The 16,419-nt window shown below is 34.3% G+C and overlaps 1 protein-coding gene across 4 annotated transcripts in view; it reads right to left on the reverse strand.

Moving 5' to 3' along the window:
* The window catches only part of PDE4D (phosphodiesterase 4D), a 651,373-nt gene that overhangs the window by 198,776 nt on the left and 436,178 nt on the right, over positions 1–16,419 (reverse strand). Inside the window, exon 1 of one of the 4 annotated variants that reach the window (XM_035310826.1) lies at positions 4,252–5,394. The exons of the other annotated variants lie outside the window; for them this stretch is intronic. Within the exon in view, the coding sequence (XP_035166717.1) occupies positions 4,252–4,337 (86 nt within the window). The 5' untranslated portion in view covers positions 4,338–5,394. Of the gene's footprint in view, positions 1–4,251; positions 5,395–16,419 lie in introns of those variants that run through there. 4 annotated transcript variants of the gene reach the window in all.

Below are 16,419 nucleotides of genomic sequence, written 5' to 3' on the forward strand. Positions count from 1 at the left end.
TTCTGTTTCTTCCTGCTGTTAGGGACCTATGGAGTGCAGCTATACTTGCTGAGTTTTTAGGAACTGGCATAGAGACTCTTTCTATTTAGTCATTATGATGGACAGTCTGGGCAGTTTTGCCAAGGACATAAGTTTGTGGCACTACCAAGTCAAGTGTGATTCACTTGCACTTACCTTCCTACTTCTTCTTAACCCAAGCAGCAACATGCCTTGCTATTTTTCATTTTTCCCAGGACTTCAAATTAACAAAAACAAATGTCTGAATTAGATACGATGCCATTTTGGCATTCAGATTTGTCTAAAATAAATCTGAGTTAAACTCAAAACATCATTTTGAATTACAAGGCATCTTCTGAATTACAGAACTGAGCTAAATATGAAACAATTGCCTGACTCATCATGTTAGATAGGAAAGTCCACACTTATGCATTTAAATATTGTATTTCTCAGCCAGTGTTAAATGACTAGTCAAAAAGAAGCAAACTAGCTCCAGTGTGTTGGGACCTTAATCCCTAATGAATAAAAAATAAATAAACCTTAATCTGGTTTCCATACCAATTTCATTGCAGTCGTATAATTATACAGAAAACTGTATACAGTCATATAATTATACAGAAAACTGTAATTACACTCTGCTCACTAAGAAAGCTTAAGAAATCATTAAGATATCCCCTTAGAGAAAGGATTCCTGAAAATTGCTGTATGAGGGAGAAATTCCACTTCCAGCCCACCTCCTGAGAGTTTAGTGTCCTGGAGTACAATTAGCTGGCAGAAGGGAATCTACCTCCTTACGTATGAATGCTTTGAGCAGCTGGCTACAGAAGTGATGTTGGCAGTAGCTTCAGCCACATGACTGTTTTTCTAGTCCAGGGAAATATGCCAGATGGCAGCCAAAGAAGAAAAACAGAGTGCAGAGGAAGGAACAAAAGAATCTCACATAAAACAACAAAGAACCTTTTTTTTTTTTTTTTTTTCCCATATAAAGAAATGTTTCATGATTACTGTATCTCATCTTTATAGCTAATCATAGGAAGATGTAGTTCTGGCACTGAATAATTTAACTGATTAATTCTTTGATTATTCAGTGTAATGCTTCCTATCTCCAGTATCATTTCTCCATAATAGCCTTTTTCTTTGGGAGTTCAGAATCCCTACAGAACTGTTCCACCCTGTACAAACAGGATTTACTCAGCAGATTTCCACTCACGGTTATTTGCAAATACTTCACTGTAATAAAAAGATTTAATGCCCAGCCAGACAAGCAGGGAAGATCCTGCTGCCTCTGGAGAATCTTCCAAGTGATCCTGTGGATGTGTCATTAGGTCAGTGGGAGGTGTGCTTAGCAGTTAGCAGGACTGAGTGTCATGTAACATGTTCTTATTCATGCATCTTGGTTATGTGTAGGAAATCTTGATAGGTGCTTCAGTTCTTTGTCATCCATGTGTGATAGGATTTAGAAAGCTTCTTTCTTCCATGAAGAAAGCTTCTGCCTACATCCTTTGTTTTTTACAGACCTCAGGAGGCTCTGAAGTGTAACTGTGCTACTATTAGTGCACAATTTTTTACAGCCACATCTAGTGGTATATTCCACAGTAAAGCTAAATGTTACAGGAAACCAGGAAACACAATTCCTGACTGCATTTCAGGATATGAGGTATAGAGAGAGAGAGAGTTAGAGAGTCTCAAGGACAAAAAAAAAAAAAAAAAAAAAAAAAAAAAAAAAAAAAAAAAAGTGAGTTTGTGAGGTCTGGAAACAAAATGAAGATTTACAAATATTCAAATATTCTGTTTGTACTGGACTAGAAGAATGCTCGTCTGCTGGGCAGGCAGATAGGCATACCTCCCAGCAAAAATAAACAGCTATCCTCTTTCTCCAGCCTGCAAAATATACTGAAATCATGAAATGGTTTGATAGTCTCCTGCTGTTCCTTAGCTGTGAAGCACCTAGTCCTGGCCTTGGCTCCACATCTAATGCTGTGAACATTGCAGTTCTGGTGAACAGGGAATCAGCAGTGAATCTCTGCAAATGTTTTTTGGTCTGTTTTCCCATTTTTGTTCAGGAAAATTGTGGAGTCTTTAAGCTATGGTTTATTCAGTGGGAGGCAGAGGAAAAGTAGCTCTGAGTGATTGTATTGCACTCATGCTTTTCCTGGAAAAATTGCTTTGTATCAAGACATATTTTTTCCTACTTCATGGAGATTTCAATTAGCATAGTTGTTCCATCACCTTCTGTGCAAACCCCAGCACTTGCTGATCAGCAAAGAAACTCAAATCACTATTTGGCCAGAAGGAAGCATCAATGCATCAAAGAAATCTTCCAAGAATGAAATGCTCAAATGGAAAGCCTAATGGTTCATTTAATCAAAGGATTCTGAGTGCCCCACAGAAGAAACATTATGTTTTTGCTGAAAAAGAACCAGAAGAAATTTTAAAATCATAGGCAACTTCACAATTTAAACTCAGATTATGAATTCAAAGAGCATGGTTTGCTAAACAATGTTAATTATGGAAAGTCTGGACAGTACTATCAGGCATTCAGTTCTAGAAACCAAAGCCCCTTGACATCAGATAGTTCAGTGACGTGAGCAGAACTGTCAATTGACATAAACAAGGTTATTAAATTACATAGGGACTGTGTACAGTAAAATTTTGTAGTAGTTTTCTAAATATAACCTACAGTGTGAATGGATCTATGGCAGTGACATGGCAATACGTATGTTAATGGTTTTTTAATCCTCTTTTCAGTCAAAAATCATGGTTATATTAAATAATAACAAGAAAAATGGCTTCCACTGAATAATACAACTACGCTCCATGTTTTTTATAAAATTATCTTCAACCTCATACTAATTCTTTAAAGTCCGTGAAAAAGAAACATGTAAAACTATCTTTATGGTAAAACAAAATTCATTCACGCCTGTAGACTTCAGGTAAGACTTTCTTGCTTTTTATGTTTGTTAATAACTTTTAAAACTATTTTTACTTTGTTAGATTGAAACTCAAATAGACAATATTCTACATTTATGTAAATCAATAATCAAAAAACAGATCCTATGTAGCTACTTGATGTAATAGCTACTAGACTTTTTTATTTTTCCCCTTGTTTTTGAAACATTGAAAAAAGCTTGTAATAAAATTGGTAGGATTATTAAGAAGAAAAAAATAACAAAATAAAACCCTTAACAGAATGTTAATGAGAATGTTAATTGAATTATATGATCTAGTTTTGAATTTTTAAAAACTGTAACTGATACCATATATTTATACTTTTTTTCAAGTCCCTTTATCACTTATTATTACTTTTTTGTGAATAAAGTTCCCTCTCTATAAAATACCTAGCTTTTCGAGATGAAAACACAGAGGAATTGGATTGCATCTAGCCATTTTTTGTCAGTATTTACACACACACTGCATGCTATTGATAATCCCATATAAAGTACGTAGCTTCTTGGGCATGTGATATTGTGCATGTGTGCAAATAAACATGGCTATTGCATCAGTGAATACTAAAAGTTATCATTAATAATATATCTAATAAGTTCTATAGTTTATTATATAAAATGGAAATATATTTTACAAATTTTAGGTTTGAAAATTTATATTACATTTATTATGGACAAAAGCAAGGAAACTACAAGTTTTGATTCATTTTGCTGAAAGCAGTAGAAGAAATACCAGAAAAAATACTTTGCTATCGTTATTTTTAAGTATCAGCTAAGGTAAGAATATAATCTGTGTTTTTCTCATGGTTATATTTACTATATGTTGAACACAAAAATATGTAACAAACGTGGTTTTCTGGTTATGCAAATCACCAAAAGCCTGTCAAAATTAAAGACTAATTCAGATTTAGTATGATATATCAGTGTCATATTCATAACTAGATATATTTCATAATAAGTACTTATAATATTTAGAATTAGTACTTTCACAAGGACACTGACATAAATGTTAATCTATTCTTTTTCCAAGATTTGGAGTGCAAATAATAGATAAAAAATTAGTCTTTTCTGAATAGTTCAGTTTCATAAAATTCCACAGGCACTTACTTATTTTAATTCACAATCACATTGAAACACTTACCATATTTCTGATATACATGTTCAGCAAAGCTTTTATGAGCTCAAGGGAGTCAAATTAATACAAGATATTGCCAGACTTTTAAATACTATAATTCTACAGAATAATAAGAAAAAAACATAGTTTGTTATTGTCTAAGTCAAGTACATCATAAGCCATTTGAAGAGATACCTGTAGGACTTCAAAAAGCGAAATCTCATCTTATTTCTTGATGGACGAGGGATATAGGCTCCAAAAGGATCCCACAGGAAGGCCATTGGCAAAGATAAAATTCTAAAATTGTCTTAAAAATATATATCAATAAGCGGGGAAGCAGGACAGTTGTACTGGAGGTGCCCTGCACTTATCATGAAGCACTTGTAACTGTGTAAGGGAATGTCCTTTTCCTATGGTATGCTTTGGCAGAGATGCGGCTGGCTGAGAGCACAGACTAGAAGGGATAACTGGGATTTCCTGCTGCATGCGACTTGCCCTTTGCATGAACGTTTCCTATATTCAGGGCTCTTATCTCATTATTCAAGTGGGAACTCTTATGGAAAATCCTTGGCTAGTTATAGCAGCCACTAAAGAGCACAGAATCTTAGAACTAAGGCAAAAAAGCTGATGCTCTGATTACCCACTGCTGCCTAGACAAAGGCTTTCAAACTCTTAACAATCTGTTGAAAATGTTTTTACTACAGATTATGTTGCAACAAACAGTTTCAGCTGGCACCAGACAGCTAAGAGAATGCACCAAAAATTGAATGAACCCCAAACCAAAATCCACATCCTAAATCCCCTCCAATGTCCCCCTCTCCAGCACAGTAAGGAGTCAGTATTCAGGGAATCAAACTGATACTGAAAATGTCCTCAAACTCCTAAATTGCCTCTTTGTTTAATTCTTAACTTTCTTTAAGTGTGTCTTCCTTCCTCACAGTTTCTAAAGAGAATCAATTTATGTCATTAAGTAGCTTTTCTGAAACAGCTTAATCACCCGTGAGAGATCAGCCACTCTAAGAAAATAAGTCTCAGACTGGTAGATAATATTCAGCCTCCTGGCAGCTTTTCTCAAAGACATCATTCTCCTTACTAAATTACTGCCAGTGACTGATAGCTGAACTTAGGTCCCTGCTAGCTTGGGTCATTCTGAATTCCAAAAAGAATTCAGATACTCAGATTCAGTGTCTTTCTGTTGTTTGTTCTGCTGTTTTAAATTAATTAAAGCTTCAACTCTTCCATGGAATTTTTGCAGCCTAGTATTCGTAGTGGAGAATGAGAACAACAACCTACATTCAACTCTAACATCAAGAGAGGTAATGCCAGCAAGGTCAGCATCATCATCTAGTATCTCTTTTCCCAAGCTCTTTTCCCAAGGAACATTGGATCTGATGATTTTTCAAGGTCCCTTCCAATGTTATTTGTTCAATGATGTGATCTTCTCAACCAGCTCCAAGTGTGGCTATGAGCTCCCAGCACCAATAAGCAATTAATTATCTATTTCAGTTGATCTTTGAATCAAATCTAACCCAAATATTTTTTATTCATAAGAAAAGTATTGGAGAAGAAATTGAGTATTCACACATGGCAATGGTAAAAATGAAAATTCAGAAATATTCTGGGCTCTAGCAGAAAAGGTTGGAGAGCTGGAAAAATAAGTTATCAGGATATGTCTATCAAGCAGTTATCTGATGAAATGTGCTATTTTAATGGTAAAAGGTAAAGTTAGAAACTACATTGTTCAGAAAAAAAATATAAATACACTACACCTGAGTATATTTGGCTCTTTGGAGGAACTATTTTTCTTATGTTACAGAAGAATACACTGATAAATACAGGGCCAACTGACTGCAAATCCCTTCCCACCATGAAATAAGCTTTGAATACATAGGATTCATAGGTAAAATTAATTTTTCTAGGCCAAAAGTACCAAAAATATTGAGCAATGTACAGAATATCCTATACGATTCAAATACAACAATGCAGCACCTAATTTCCAAAGGAATTGAATTTTGTTAACTCGAGCAATGGTTCCTGAGCAGCTCTCTGGGTAGCACAAGCTATAGACTTCTTCACAGTCATGATAACATTTGATTTGAATCATTAACAGATCACTTTATTTTTTATTATTATTATTATTATTATTTTTGTAAAGAAAACAGAACCAATATGCTTATTATTAGCTATCTTTCCTCTTCCTTTGTGCCCTTCCTTCGCTACTGCACTAAACCTGCTAACGCAGCCAACCACAATAAGGTCACAGAAATAAGCTTCTTACAAGATTATTACACACTAAATTTATACCTTGATATCAAAAACACTTATTGTCACTATATAATTGCACGCAGTAGATCACTGCATCAAGACAAATCACAGTATTTATGGCAATTCAAGTAATGAAAGAGCAAATAACTCTGTAATACACATTAACTTTTACAGAGAAGTGGCTAGGCTTTCATAATTTTTTTTGCTTTCCTTTTTTCATATAGAAAAAAAGTTTCTAGAAGCACTCAAAGAACATAAAATGATTTTACATTAAGTTCTTATTTGTAGGCAATGCTTTATGGAAAAACAGCTTGATAATGTGAGTGAACAAATATCTAGTCTTATATAAAAGAGGTAAAAATCAATTATTGCACTCTATGACAATCTAGGCCTTTTATAGAACTGCATATTGTAATAAACATTTACAGCGCAATATTTTTGACTTCCTACTCAGTTCCATGATTGTAACTTTTGCTCTATATTTTTGACATGTATTGGGTTATAGGTCTGATAAACTCCTAGCTGTTCAGTGGCATGTTATGTTATTATCATTGATTCACAGGACCCACACTGAGAGAACTATTATAACAGAACGCTTCTTCTACCGTTCTCCCAAATATGTAAACTACTGCTATTTGTTTTCTGAAAAGGTTCATATAAATGAATTGCAAAAACAGCATTTTCCATAATTAAAAATTGAAAATTTAAACTAATAATGAACACACAACCTACCTGAAATTAGATTTTTGGGTCCGTTAAGCAGACATGTAAGTGTAAAAACTATTGCTGGTAGGCCGGTCTGGTGATAGGCATAAATATCTGTAGAGAATCAGTTCACTTTCCCAGATGTTTCCTGAAGCATTTTAGAACTCAGAGGGACAAGTTTTGTCAGTACATTCCTCACAGTATTTCTGCAGCTTAAATAACTACAGCTTTAAGGGGAGTGTGGCCAGGAGGCTCACCAACAGTGGCTTTGGTGCTTTCACAGACATCTCCACATTACACATTACTACTTTGTGGAGCTAAAGCTCCACACACTGGTTCATGTAATGGGAACCCAGTGCGGCATCTGGACCTGTGACAGATCATGCTATTTGACAAAGCACGTGATAGAAATATAGCCTATATCTAGCCACCATGACTCCTAACATAGTTTCTTTAAGTAGCCTCTCCTCACACCTTGAAATCGTGTGTCAGGTGCAACACATTATAGCATCTTAGTTCAGCTTGATCCACTATATTGGAGATGTTCTGTCCTGAGTGCCCAGGAGGAGGACCTTATTCTGCCATGGCACAATGCAGTGCAGCACAGGGGCTGTAACTCACAGAACTGCTTCCTGAGCTGCTCAAAAAGGTGGACAAGGCCACTGGCTCGCATTCTGACAAATTAAATAGTAGCAGATGTAGGAAACAAAAAACAACTGGGAACTCTGAAACATGCTTCAAACTAGGATCATAAGAGTGGAAAGAATGGATATTTTCCTCAATCAGTTACACCTCCAATTTTGAAACACTGCCTTAGTGACTTTAGTTGGGCATTCCCAAATAAAATGTCACTGATAATTGTTAACTAAAATAAAATATTTACTCAATATTTAGTAGTTGTTGTTTGCAAAATCTAAATTCTAAACTTTTAATGATACTTGCGCAAATTTTATTTCAAATTCTTTTTCCATTTTTTTTTTCTCTTGCTGTTACAGAGACAGGGAGACAAGAATGAAAGACTACAAGAACTAGGAGTAAATCACTTGAGTAAGATAAACTTGCATTGTAATTTTCCCTAGTAATATGATGACGCCTAGTGTCTCATATCAAGGTACATTCAATAAAACACTAAGAATATACAAGACACAGAATTAAATATTTTTTCACGTTTAATTCATTCATTAGGTAAGTCAAAGCCTATTTTTGTAAAATTTATTCTAAATTGCATACTTTACGTTACTTCTTCCAAAATGATATCATGACAAACATATTTTCTCCTGAAATATGTGTTCTGACTTTGAAGTATTCCTTTACCACCTGAAATAAGAATCATCACAGGAGAAAACACCCTAATTCTGAATTGGACTAAAAAACTGAAAGTCTGAACTTTCAACCCCCTAAAAGACAAATACATTTTCTTCAGTCTTTCTACCACTGTTATCTATTTCAACAGGTCAGAGAGTCTGACAAGTCAGTATTTATGGTGCCACTTTGGCCATGTTTAAGGTGTTCCATGAAAAAAAAAAATCACCATTACTTTACACAAATCACTGGGGACTAAATATCAAAAAAAATCTATGTGTTTCTTATAGTCTGGTTAGCTTAAATAAGATTCTAATCCAGACTATTATCTCTTTCTACTAAATGTTCTTTCTACTTGTTCTTATTATCCCTTGTTGGCCTTAATGCTTAATTCTGTAGCTCTTGTTCCTGTAAAAAAAAAAAAAAAAAAAAAAAACTCACTTGAACAACAGTTTGTGAAGTGGTTTGTAATATTTGATACTATTCCTAAAGTTGGAGTATTCACAAGAATACTCTCCTCTAAGAATTTTTTTGGTGATTAACAACCAGCATAGCGTACAGCCCCTTCTATATCTTATACAGCCATTCTACTATATGTGTGATTTTGCCACAATTTAATTATCTCCCAGATTCTCACCAAAATACTAAATTTTGTTGAAATCATAAAGAGTTAAAAGTTATTAGAAGAAAGACATTTAAACTTGCAAACACAATCACTCACTCATACATTGATTCTGTAAATAAGAAAGCTAATTCAAAATTCTGAAAATTCACAAAATTATTGTGTTTGTATTCACAAAATACTTGTGTTTTCTCCTACAGAAACCTTTGAGCAAAGTAAAGGATTTCTTCCTTACATCTAATCTAAATCTCCACTTTTTTTTTTTTAAGTTTAAAGACATTCTCCCTTGTGCTATCGCTGTTCTCCCTGACAAGGAGTCCCCTCCCCAGCTTTCCTGTAGGCTCCCTTTAGGTACTGGAAGGTGTCCCCAGAGCCTTCTCTTCTCCAGGCTGAACAATCCCAACTCCCTCAGCCTGTGTTCACAGGAGAGGTGCTTCAGCAGTTTGATCATCCTCATGGACTTCCTCTGGACTTGTTCTAATACTTCCATGCCCTTCTTGTGCTGGGGGTCCCCAGAGCTGAATGCCGGACTCCAAGTGGACTTTAACAAGAGCAGAGCAGAGGGGTAGAATCACCTCCCTTGACCTGCTGGCCACACTTCTTTTGATGCAGCCCAGGATACAGTTGGCTTTCTGAGCTTGGGAAACAACTTTTGGGCTTTCCACAACTTGGGAAGTCTGTGTACTGGAAATCTGATTCTTAAAATCTTCACAACTCGGGTTTGCTTCTCTGTGTGATAGTTAAAAAGCACATATCCATTCTCCTGATGCTCAGTTAGCAAGTTAATCTGTTTGTCAAGGATAATAAACAATATTTAAAGGTAAATTTTTAAAGTTTAAATGAGGATGTGGGTGTTCCGTATCAAAGTTTTATTCAAAAAGAAAGAAGGAAAGGCATTAGGCCAGCCCAAGACTAATTTGCTAAAGAATTAACTGTTTTTGTTCTGTTTTCTCTCTATATATAACATATATATATGTATTCTGTGGAAATTAGTATAGTAGCATGGCAGTCATCACAGAAAATTAAAAAACTGAAAAAACACAGAGGCACTGAACAAACACAGAAGTGTTGCCAGCAAGAAATCGGAATTGATCAACTAACTCCTTTGTCTAAAACCCGTAAAATAAATATTTAAAATGTGAGCTTCCCAAGAAGTGCTAAGGTTTCCCTGAATAAACTGACTGAACAGGCATACTGTTCATTTTGTATTGAAAAATAATAATAATAAATAAACCAAACCAACCAAACAAAAACTCCTATGTGAAGCCACTTATTAAATATCATCTTGAATACCCATATTAACACTAGATATGTTTTACTTGTCACCAGCTTATTAAAAAACAAATGATCCATCTGGTAGCAAAAAGTATTTTCTTGTTTTACAAAAGCAGAGGCAAGGAACTCATGTGATTCATCCTAAACCAAAAATGTTCAGTATCTGAACAAGGACTGGAATCATACTTAACACAACTCTAACCTAACAAAACCTACTTAATACAACTCTAATATAAAACAAACAAACGAACAAACAAAAAACCTGTAATATATACATGTAATAACGTTATATAATATAATTTATCTTTAAACAAGGATTTCAGATAGGAAAAATATTGTTTATTTCTAAATTACTTTTTCCTGTATATTTATCTCAACTAATTTTCCTCCTTAAGGTTTTGAAAATTAAAAGAAGAAATACATTTCTAATTAATAACATTTGTGATAAAACAAAATTACAAACATTGCTGTAATATTATCCAGTGACATGGTCTTGGACCACCTGGTCCAGGTGACCTGGACTGAGCAGCAGGTTGGACTAGGTGATTTACAGAGGCTCCTTTCAACCTCAGCGATACTGTAAACCAATAAAGCTTATCATAGGTTTTGAGATCATGAAAGCTCTGGGACTTCAGTAGTGCTTTAATTTACTTGCAAAGCATTTCTGTCCCTCTGGAAACAGGCTTTCATGCCCTCTAGTGTTCAAAATCATAAAATCTGTTCCTTCAGTCCATTACATCTAAAATAGTAACAAATCTTTAACTAAGTCATTTAACTCCGTATTTCCTCTGATCCAGATGAAAATAGTTCAAATCGTGATCAAAAAGAGGGACAAAGGGAATTGTTTGTTAGGTTAGCCAATTTTTTTGTAAGACAAAATAATATAATATAGTCAAAGATACATTGGTTCAATGATTCTAGTCTAACGACAACAAGAAAAATGTAGAGCTACACTAGACAGCTCTCTGTAGATGGAGTAATTTCTGTGTATCTTGCAGGAGAAACTTCCCATGAAATACACAGCAAGTTGCCTACTATTCAGGTGATTCAAAATGCATGAGGAATTTAAGCTTTATTTTAATGATGAACTACCACAAATAATTTACCTTTAAAATTTTAGGATAACAATTATAAATATCTTCACAGAAATCATCAGTATACTTTAGTACAATTAAATGCTTCAGGATTATTCCGAAACAACATTCTTGCCCTTATGGCTGACTTCAACTTCCCAGACATTAATGGGGAACACAGCTGACCAGAAACAGGTCCAGGAAATTTGTAAAGCATGTGCATGATAAATTCTTGGTACAGGTACTAATGCATCCAACTAGGAATGGTGTCCTCCTAGATTTGTTGCTCGTAAACAGAGAGGGTTTCATGGGTAAAATCTTGACTTTCAGCTGTCATGATCACATGGACCATAATGTAGACAAATTTAAAATCTTTGATGATGGGAGGAAAAATTTCTGAATTGTTGGCTTTCTTCTCATTTAAATTGCAGCTTGTTCCAAAAAAAAAAAAAAAAAAAAAAAAAAAAAAAAAATTTATTGCCACGCTGTGGTTGTACAATACTTTATTAGAATGATACCAAGTTTGCTAGACTTATAAATAACCATCTTAAAGTACTATCTTCATTGACAAACAATCTGTATCTAACTGGCCTAATGACCAGTGCATGCATATGTAATTGTGAATTTAAACAGATGGAAGTGTAGAACTTACATCCCATCAAAGCATCTAAGCCACTTTCATTTCACGGTTGACTTTGAAGTAGTCTAGTTTGTCTTCAATCCAGATATGTAGCTAATGTATTTAAGAGAGCTTTGGTTTGTGCATGTGAAATGGTTTGAAATTTTGCAGTAATTTTGCTACACTGAAATAATGCAATCTGACAGGCAGATCTGATTGGTTTTTTTTCTCATTTTATGGAACAATTAATATAATTTTTCATATTTTAGACTTGCTTTCCTTATTCTTTTCCTAGCAATTTGGTCATTAGAAAATTCTGACCAGAACCATAATATATTTGACAAAAACACCTGTATGTGTCCAAGCCTCCACTCTTACTAGAAACATTTTGACTATTTAGAATTGATTTTACAATTTTCAAATTACAAAAGCATTAGGAAAAAAATATGTATTTGTGCAAGAAAACCACTGAAGTATTCAGATTTTGGAGGAAATAAATTCTCTTCTCTTTGAACAATAATGTTCATCACCCTTTTCATATGAAAAATGCCTTACAAATCTGAAATGATTGAACACTATGGCGTGCTTGTTCCTCCCTTGAACCTTCAGGCAGGCACAACAGAAGGCTAAAAGGTTAAACTAATTGAAACTACATTTACTTTGCACCAAAAACACAGACTGACAATGCAGATTTGGTGACAATATTGCATTCTTCTTTTCTTCCTTTGAAATGTTTTTTTTCAGATAGCCATCACCAGATGTCTGTACAGTGACCTCAACTGATCTTTAAGCTACACTAATAGTATCAACGTGCTTTCCATTGGCTGCATTAGTTCAGACATCTGTCATATTTGCACAGAGCTCCCGATTACAAAAACAGCTGCCCTAACCTAGAGCAAGTCCCATTTCTAGATTAGTAAAGGCTTAAATCTGCCAGAAAGTGGAATTTAGACAATATTTTTAATGGGAGCAAAGTACCTACGTAGCTTTTCAAATGTAAACTGCATACAACTCAAAGTGTTCAATATAATAATAATATAATAATATTAAATCTCAGAAATATGTGATTGTAATCAACAAATGCAACAAATATCAGTTCAAAGTAGATGTAAATCCATTTGACTTAAACCTCTACTGGGTTCAGTAGCCTTTTTTTTTTTTTTTTTTTTTTTTTTTTAACAGCAATGACCTGAACTTTACCTTAAAGGACCTCCTAAACACTCTAAATTGCAAAGGAGGATATTTATTACTTTGACCATCTTCAATAGACAATTCCCCTACCAACTGAAGACAAATCCTTAGCATGAGTCATAATTTAGAAATGAATTCCAGAGCTGAAAAATCAGTCCACTTTTAATGACCTATTACCCTAAAATAGCCTTATGCCTATTCTTTAGAAATAATTGATTCCTGGGTGCAGTAGAAGCAAAAATTAACATTTCTGAGTTACCTCACGGCACAGTTTGCCTGTAATGCACAAAGGCAGCACTTTGTCTATGGCAATTAGATGTTTCCATGTACAAAGCATCGCTGCAAGAGCAACAAGGGTAATGAGTGCCATAGCCAAGCTCCAATGACACATACCATTATGTAACCACGTAAGCCTAACTCTTAGTATGTAGTTCAAATACATGACTGAGATTTTCACTTATCACTAAGGGAAAAGGAAAATGAAATTGAAATGGAAATGGAAAGGAAAAAAAATAAAAAAAGAAAAAGGAAAAAGGAGAAAGGAAAAGAAAAAGGAGAAAGGAAAAGAAAAAGGAAAAAGGAGAAAGGAAAAGAAAAAGGAAAAAGGAGAAACAAAAAAAGGAAAAAGGAAAAAGGAAAAAGGAAAAAGGAAAGAGGAAAGAAGAGAAATGAGTGAAGAAGGAAAAAGGGAAAAGGAAAGAAGAAGGAAAAAGGAAAAAAGAAAAAGAAACAAAAAGATCTGCTTAGTAAATTGCTCCAGAAAAGAAATGTCAGAGTAGAAATGGTTGGTCATAGAAAATAGCCTTACAGATACTCTGTAATTGAAAAAAAAAAAAAAAAAAAAAAAAAGTGGAAACTGAAGAACTGAATTATTTGTTAACAACAACAACAAAAAAAAGCCCTCACAGAAGTGAATGAAAATGCCATTGTGCTGCTTTTTCTGTTTTCAACAAACTTTCACCATATTTTTTGATAATCAAAAAGAGGAACAAGATCAAAATGTCTAGCAACCAACATTTGTTATTTCATGAGTTTTCAAGACTCAAGCTGCCTGTAGAGAAGTCGTATATAACTGTGCACCTGTAATGGAGATTTGCTTTCACATGACTATGTGAACAGATTCATATGAATGTTTACACCCAGAAAAAGTTGCAGTAGAAGTAGGAAGGATCTGACCACTAAACATGCTTCTCTTTCCAGAAAAAAAATACGAGAGAGCATGAATGAGAACACATTGGGAAAAGGATGAGTAATGTACGTTGCCTGGACAAAAACAGTTGAGTACATAATAATATTTGCAAAGACGCTACTAACGTCGTGCCTTTCAGGTATTCATTTCAGCTCATGTATTGTCTTGCATATTGAACATATTGTCTTGCATTATGCTGTATTTTCTTTATTGCTATGGCAAAATATGTCTTTGTACTAAACATATTTGTTCTTTACTTTCACAGGTAAAATTATATAAAATATAACATATTTAGAGAAGCAGATAAATAAATTCCCCTTGTTTACAGCTCGCTTCATAAGCAATATATCGATGCCCTTCCTCAGGAAGTCAGGGCCACAGAAAGAACCAGTACAACAACCCAGGTACCAGGTGAACATTTCAGCACTCAAGAGTTTAAAATGAAGCTGAGGGAATGGAGAATAGAAAAGGCTTCACAGCAAATGTTATTGAAATTTCAGAAATAATGGAGAAAATCTACCAGGAGAACTGTGAAAATAAATAGGACCTAGGGGTCAAGGAATGAGAAAAATATTTTTAAAATACATAGAGATTAAACAGGAAATATGACTGAAGACAGCTCAATTTTTAACCAAGGAAAAGACTTATTGGCAGGGAGAGGGATAATTTATAATTATATATATATATATATATTCATGGAAGAAATTGATTCATTGCCATTAGCATATTTCAATCAGAGAGACTTGAAGTGTTCTATATTTCCTACATTTTCAGCTAAAAATTACATATATATCAGTCTTGGTGAAAACCTGTAGAAGAAAACTGAGTTCTTCCCCTGGATTTACCTTGAATATTTTGCATGACTTTGGAGAAGCCCCTGAAGGCCAAGTCAAATTGTTTGGCTATACTCCCTTGTGATTATGTGATAGGCCTTTACAGATGCATGTACTCCTAAAGGAAATCCTGAGCTTTTACAGAAACTTGACTCATACTAAAAATACAAATTTGGAACAAAATTATTATTATTTTTCAGCACAAGTTAAAGGAACATAGAGATCTGAAAGTTCCTAGTGGTGATCTTTATGGGTTTCATAATACGATTTTTTTCTGCTGTATCTGCAAGGTGTAAGTCAGCACTTCTGTTTTTTGATATTCTTAAACTATGTAGCAGTTAAATTGTGATTTTCTTCATTGTATAATAAGGTTGTATTTGAATAAAATATTGAATACTATGATAATTTGCAACATTATTTGCCAGGGCACTAAGTCATTTTTATCAACTTCACAGTTCTGGAGAACAGACAATATTTAGTTGAATGAATGAAGACATTTTTGAAATTACTTCAAAGATATTTCTGTAAATTGACATTTGACTGTAACAGATGAAGCTGACTCATCACTCAATCATAGTGGAAATCAGGAAGTGCAGCTGCGAAGTTCATTGATTTAGTGTTTATTATGCTGTTAAGAAAGCTTTTACCCTTTTTGATGAGATTTTGACTCAAGATAGATCATTTTCTATCATTTAATAATTTCGTCTACTTCATTGTAAAAGGCTTTGCTGAGTTCAGGTACCTGGACTCTTCTGGTCTTTCGGTAACTTGTCTCCTCAGTAGAAGCTTGAATATTTTATGTATTTTCAGCCATATACTTTTCTGATGAATTTGCTTTAAGAATCTGCTGAAATGCATCTGCAGTAATACATAAATGCCCAAGTGAACTAAGTGCAATTTTCATAACGTATCAGTCTTCTGTCATCCACGGAGCTGCTTTTTCAAAATTCAGACATATTTGGTATGTCTATGCTGTACATTTGCTGACTTAATCTGAGAAAAATCTCAAGCCTAATACATTTTGACTGATGTCAGTATTTTGGAGGTGTCTTGGATTATCTCTGTGCTGGACGTCAGACTTTTAAATAAATAGTGCCTGTCTCATCACAGTTTATCGTGACCTAGCTATCTGGCAACTAAAGACACCACTGAAAAAATTATTAATTCCAAAGTCTATACTGAGATATCATTCCCAGGCATAAGATCTGAAGTACCTCTAGATTTTGAAAAATATGAAAAGAACAGAAGAAGAGAAGAGAAGAGAAGAGAAGAGAAGAGAAGAGAAGAGA

This window comes from Oxyura jamaicensis, chromosome Z, assembly GCF_011077185.1.
Source record: "Oxyura jamaicensis isolate SHBP4307 breed ruddy duck chromosome Z, BPBGC_Ojam_1.0, whole genome shotgun sequence".
Taxonomy (NCBI): Eukaryota; Metazoa; Chordata; class Aves; order Anseriformes; family Anatidae; genus Oxyura; species Oxyura jamaicensis.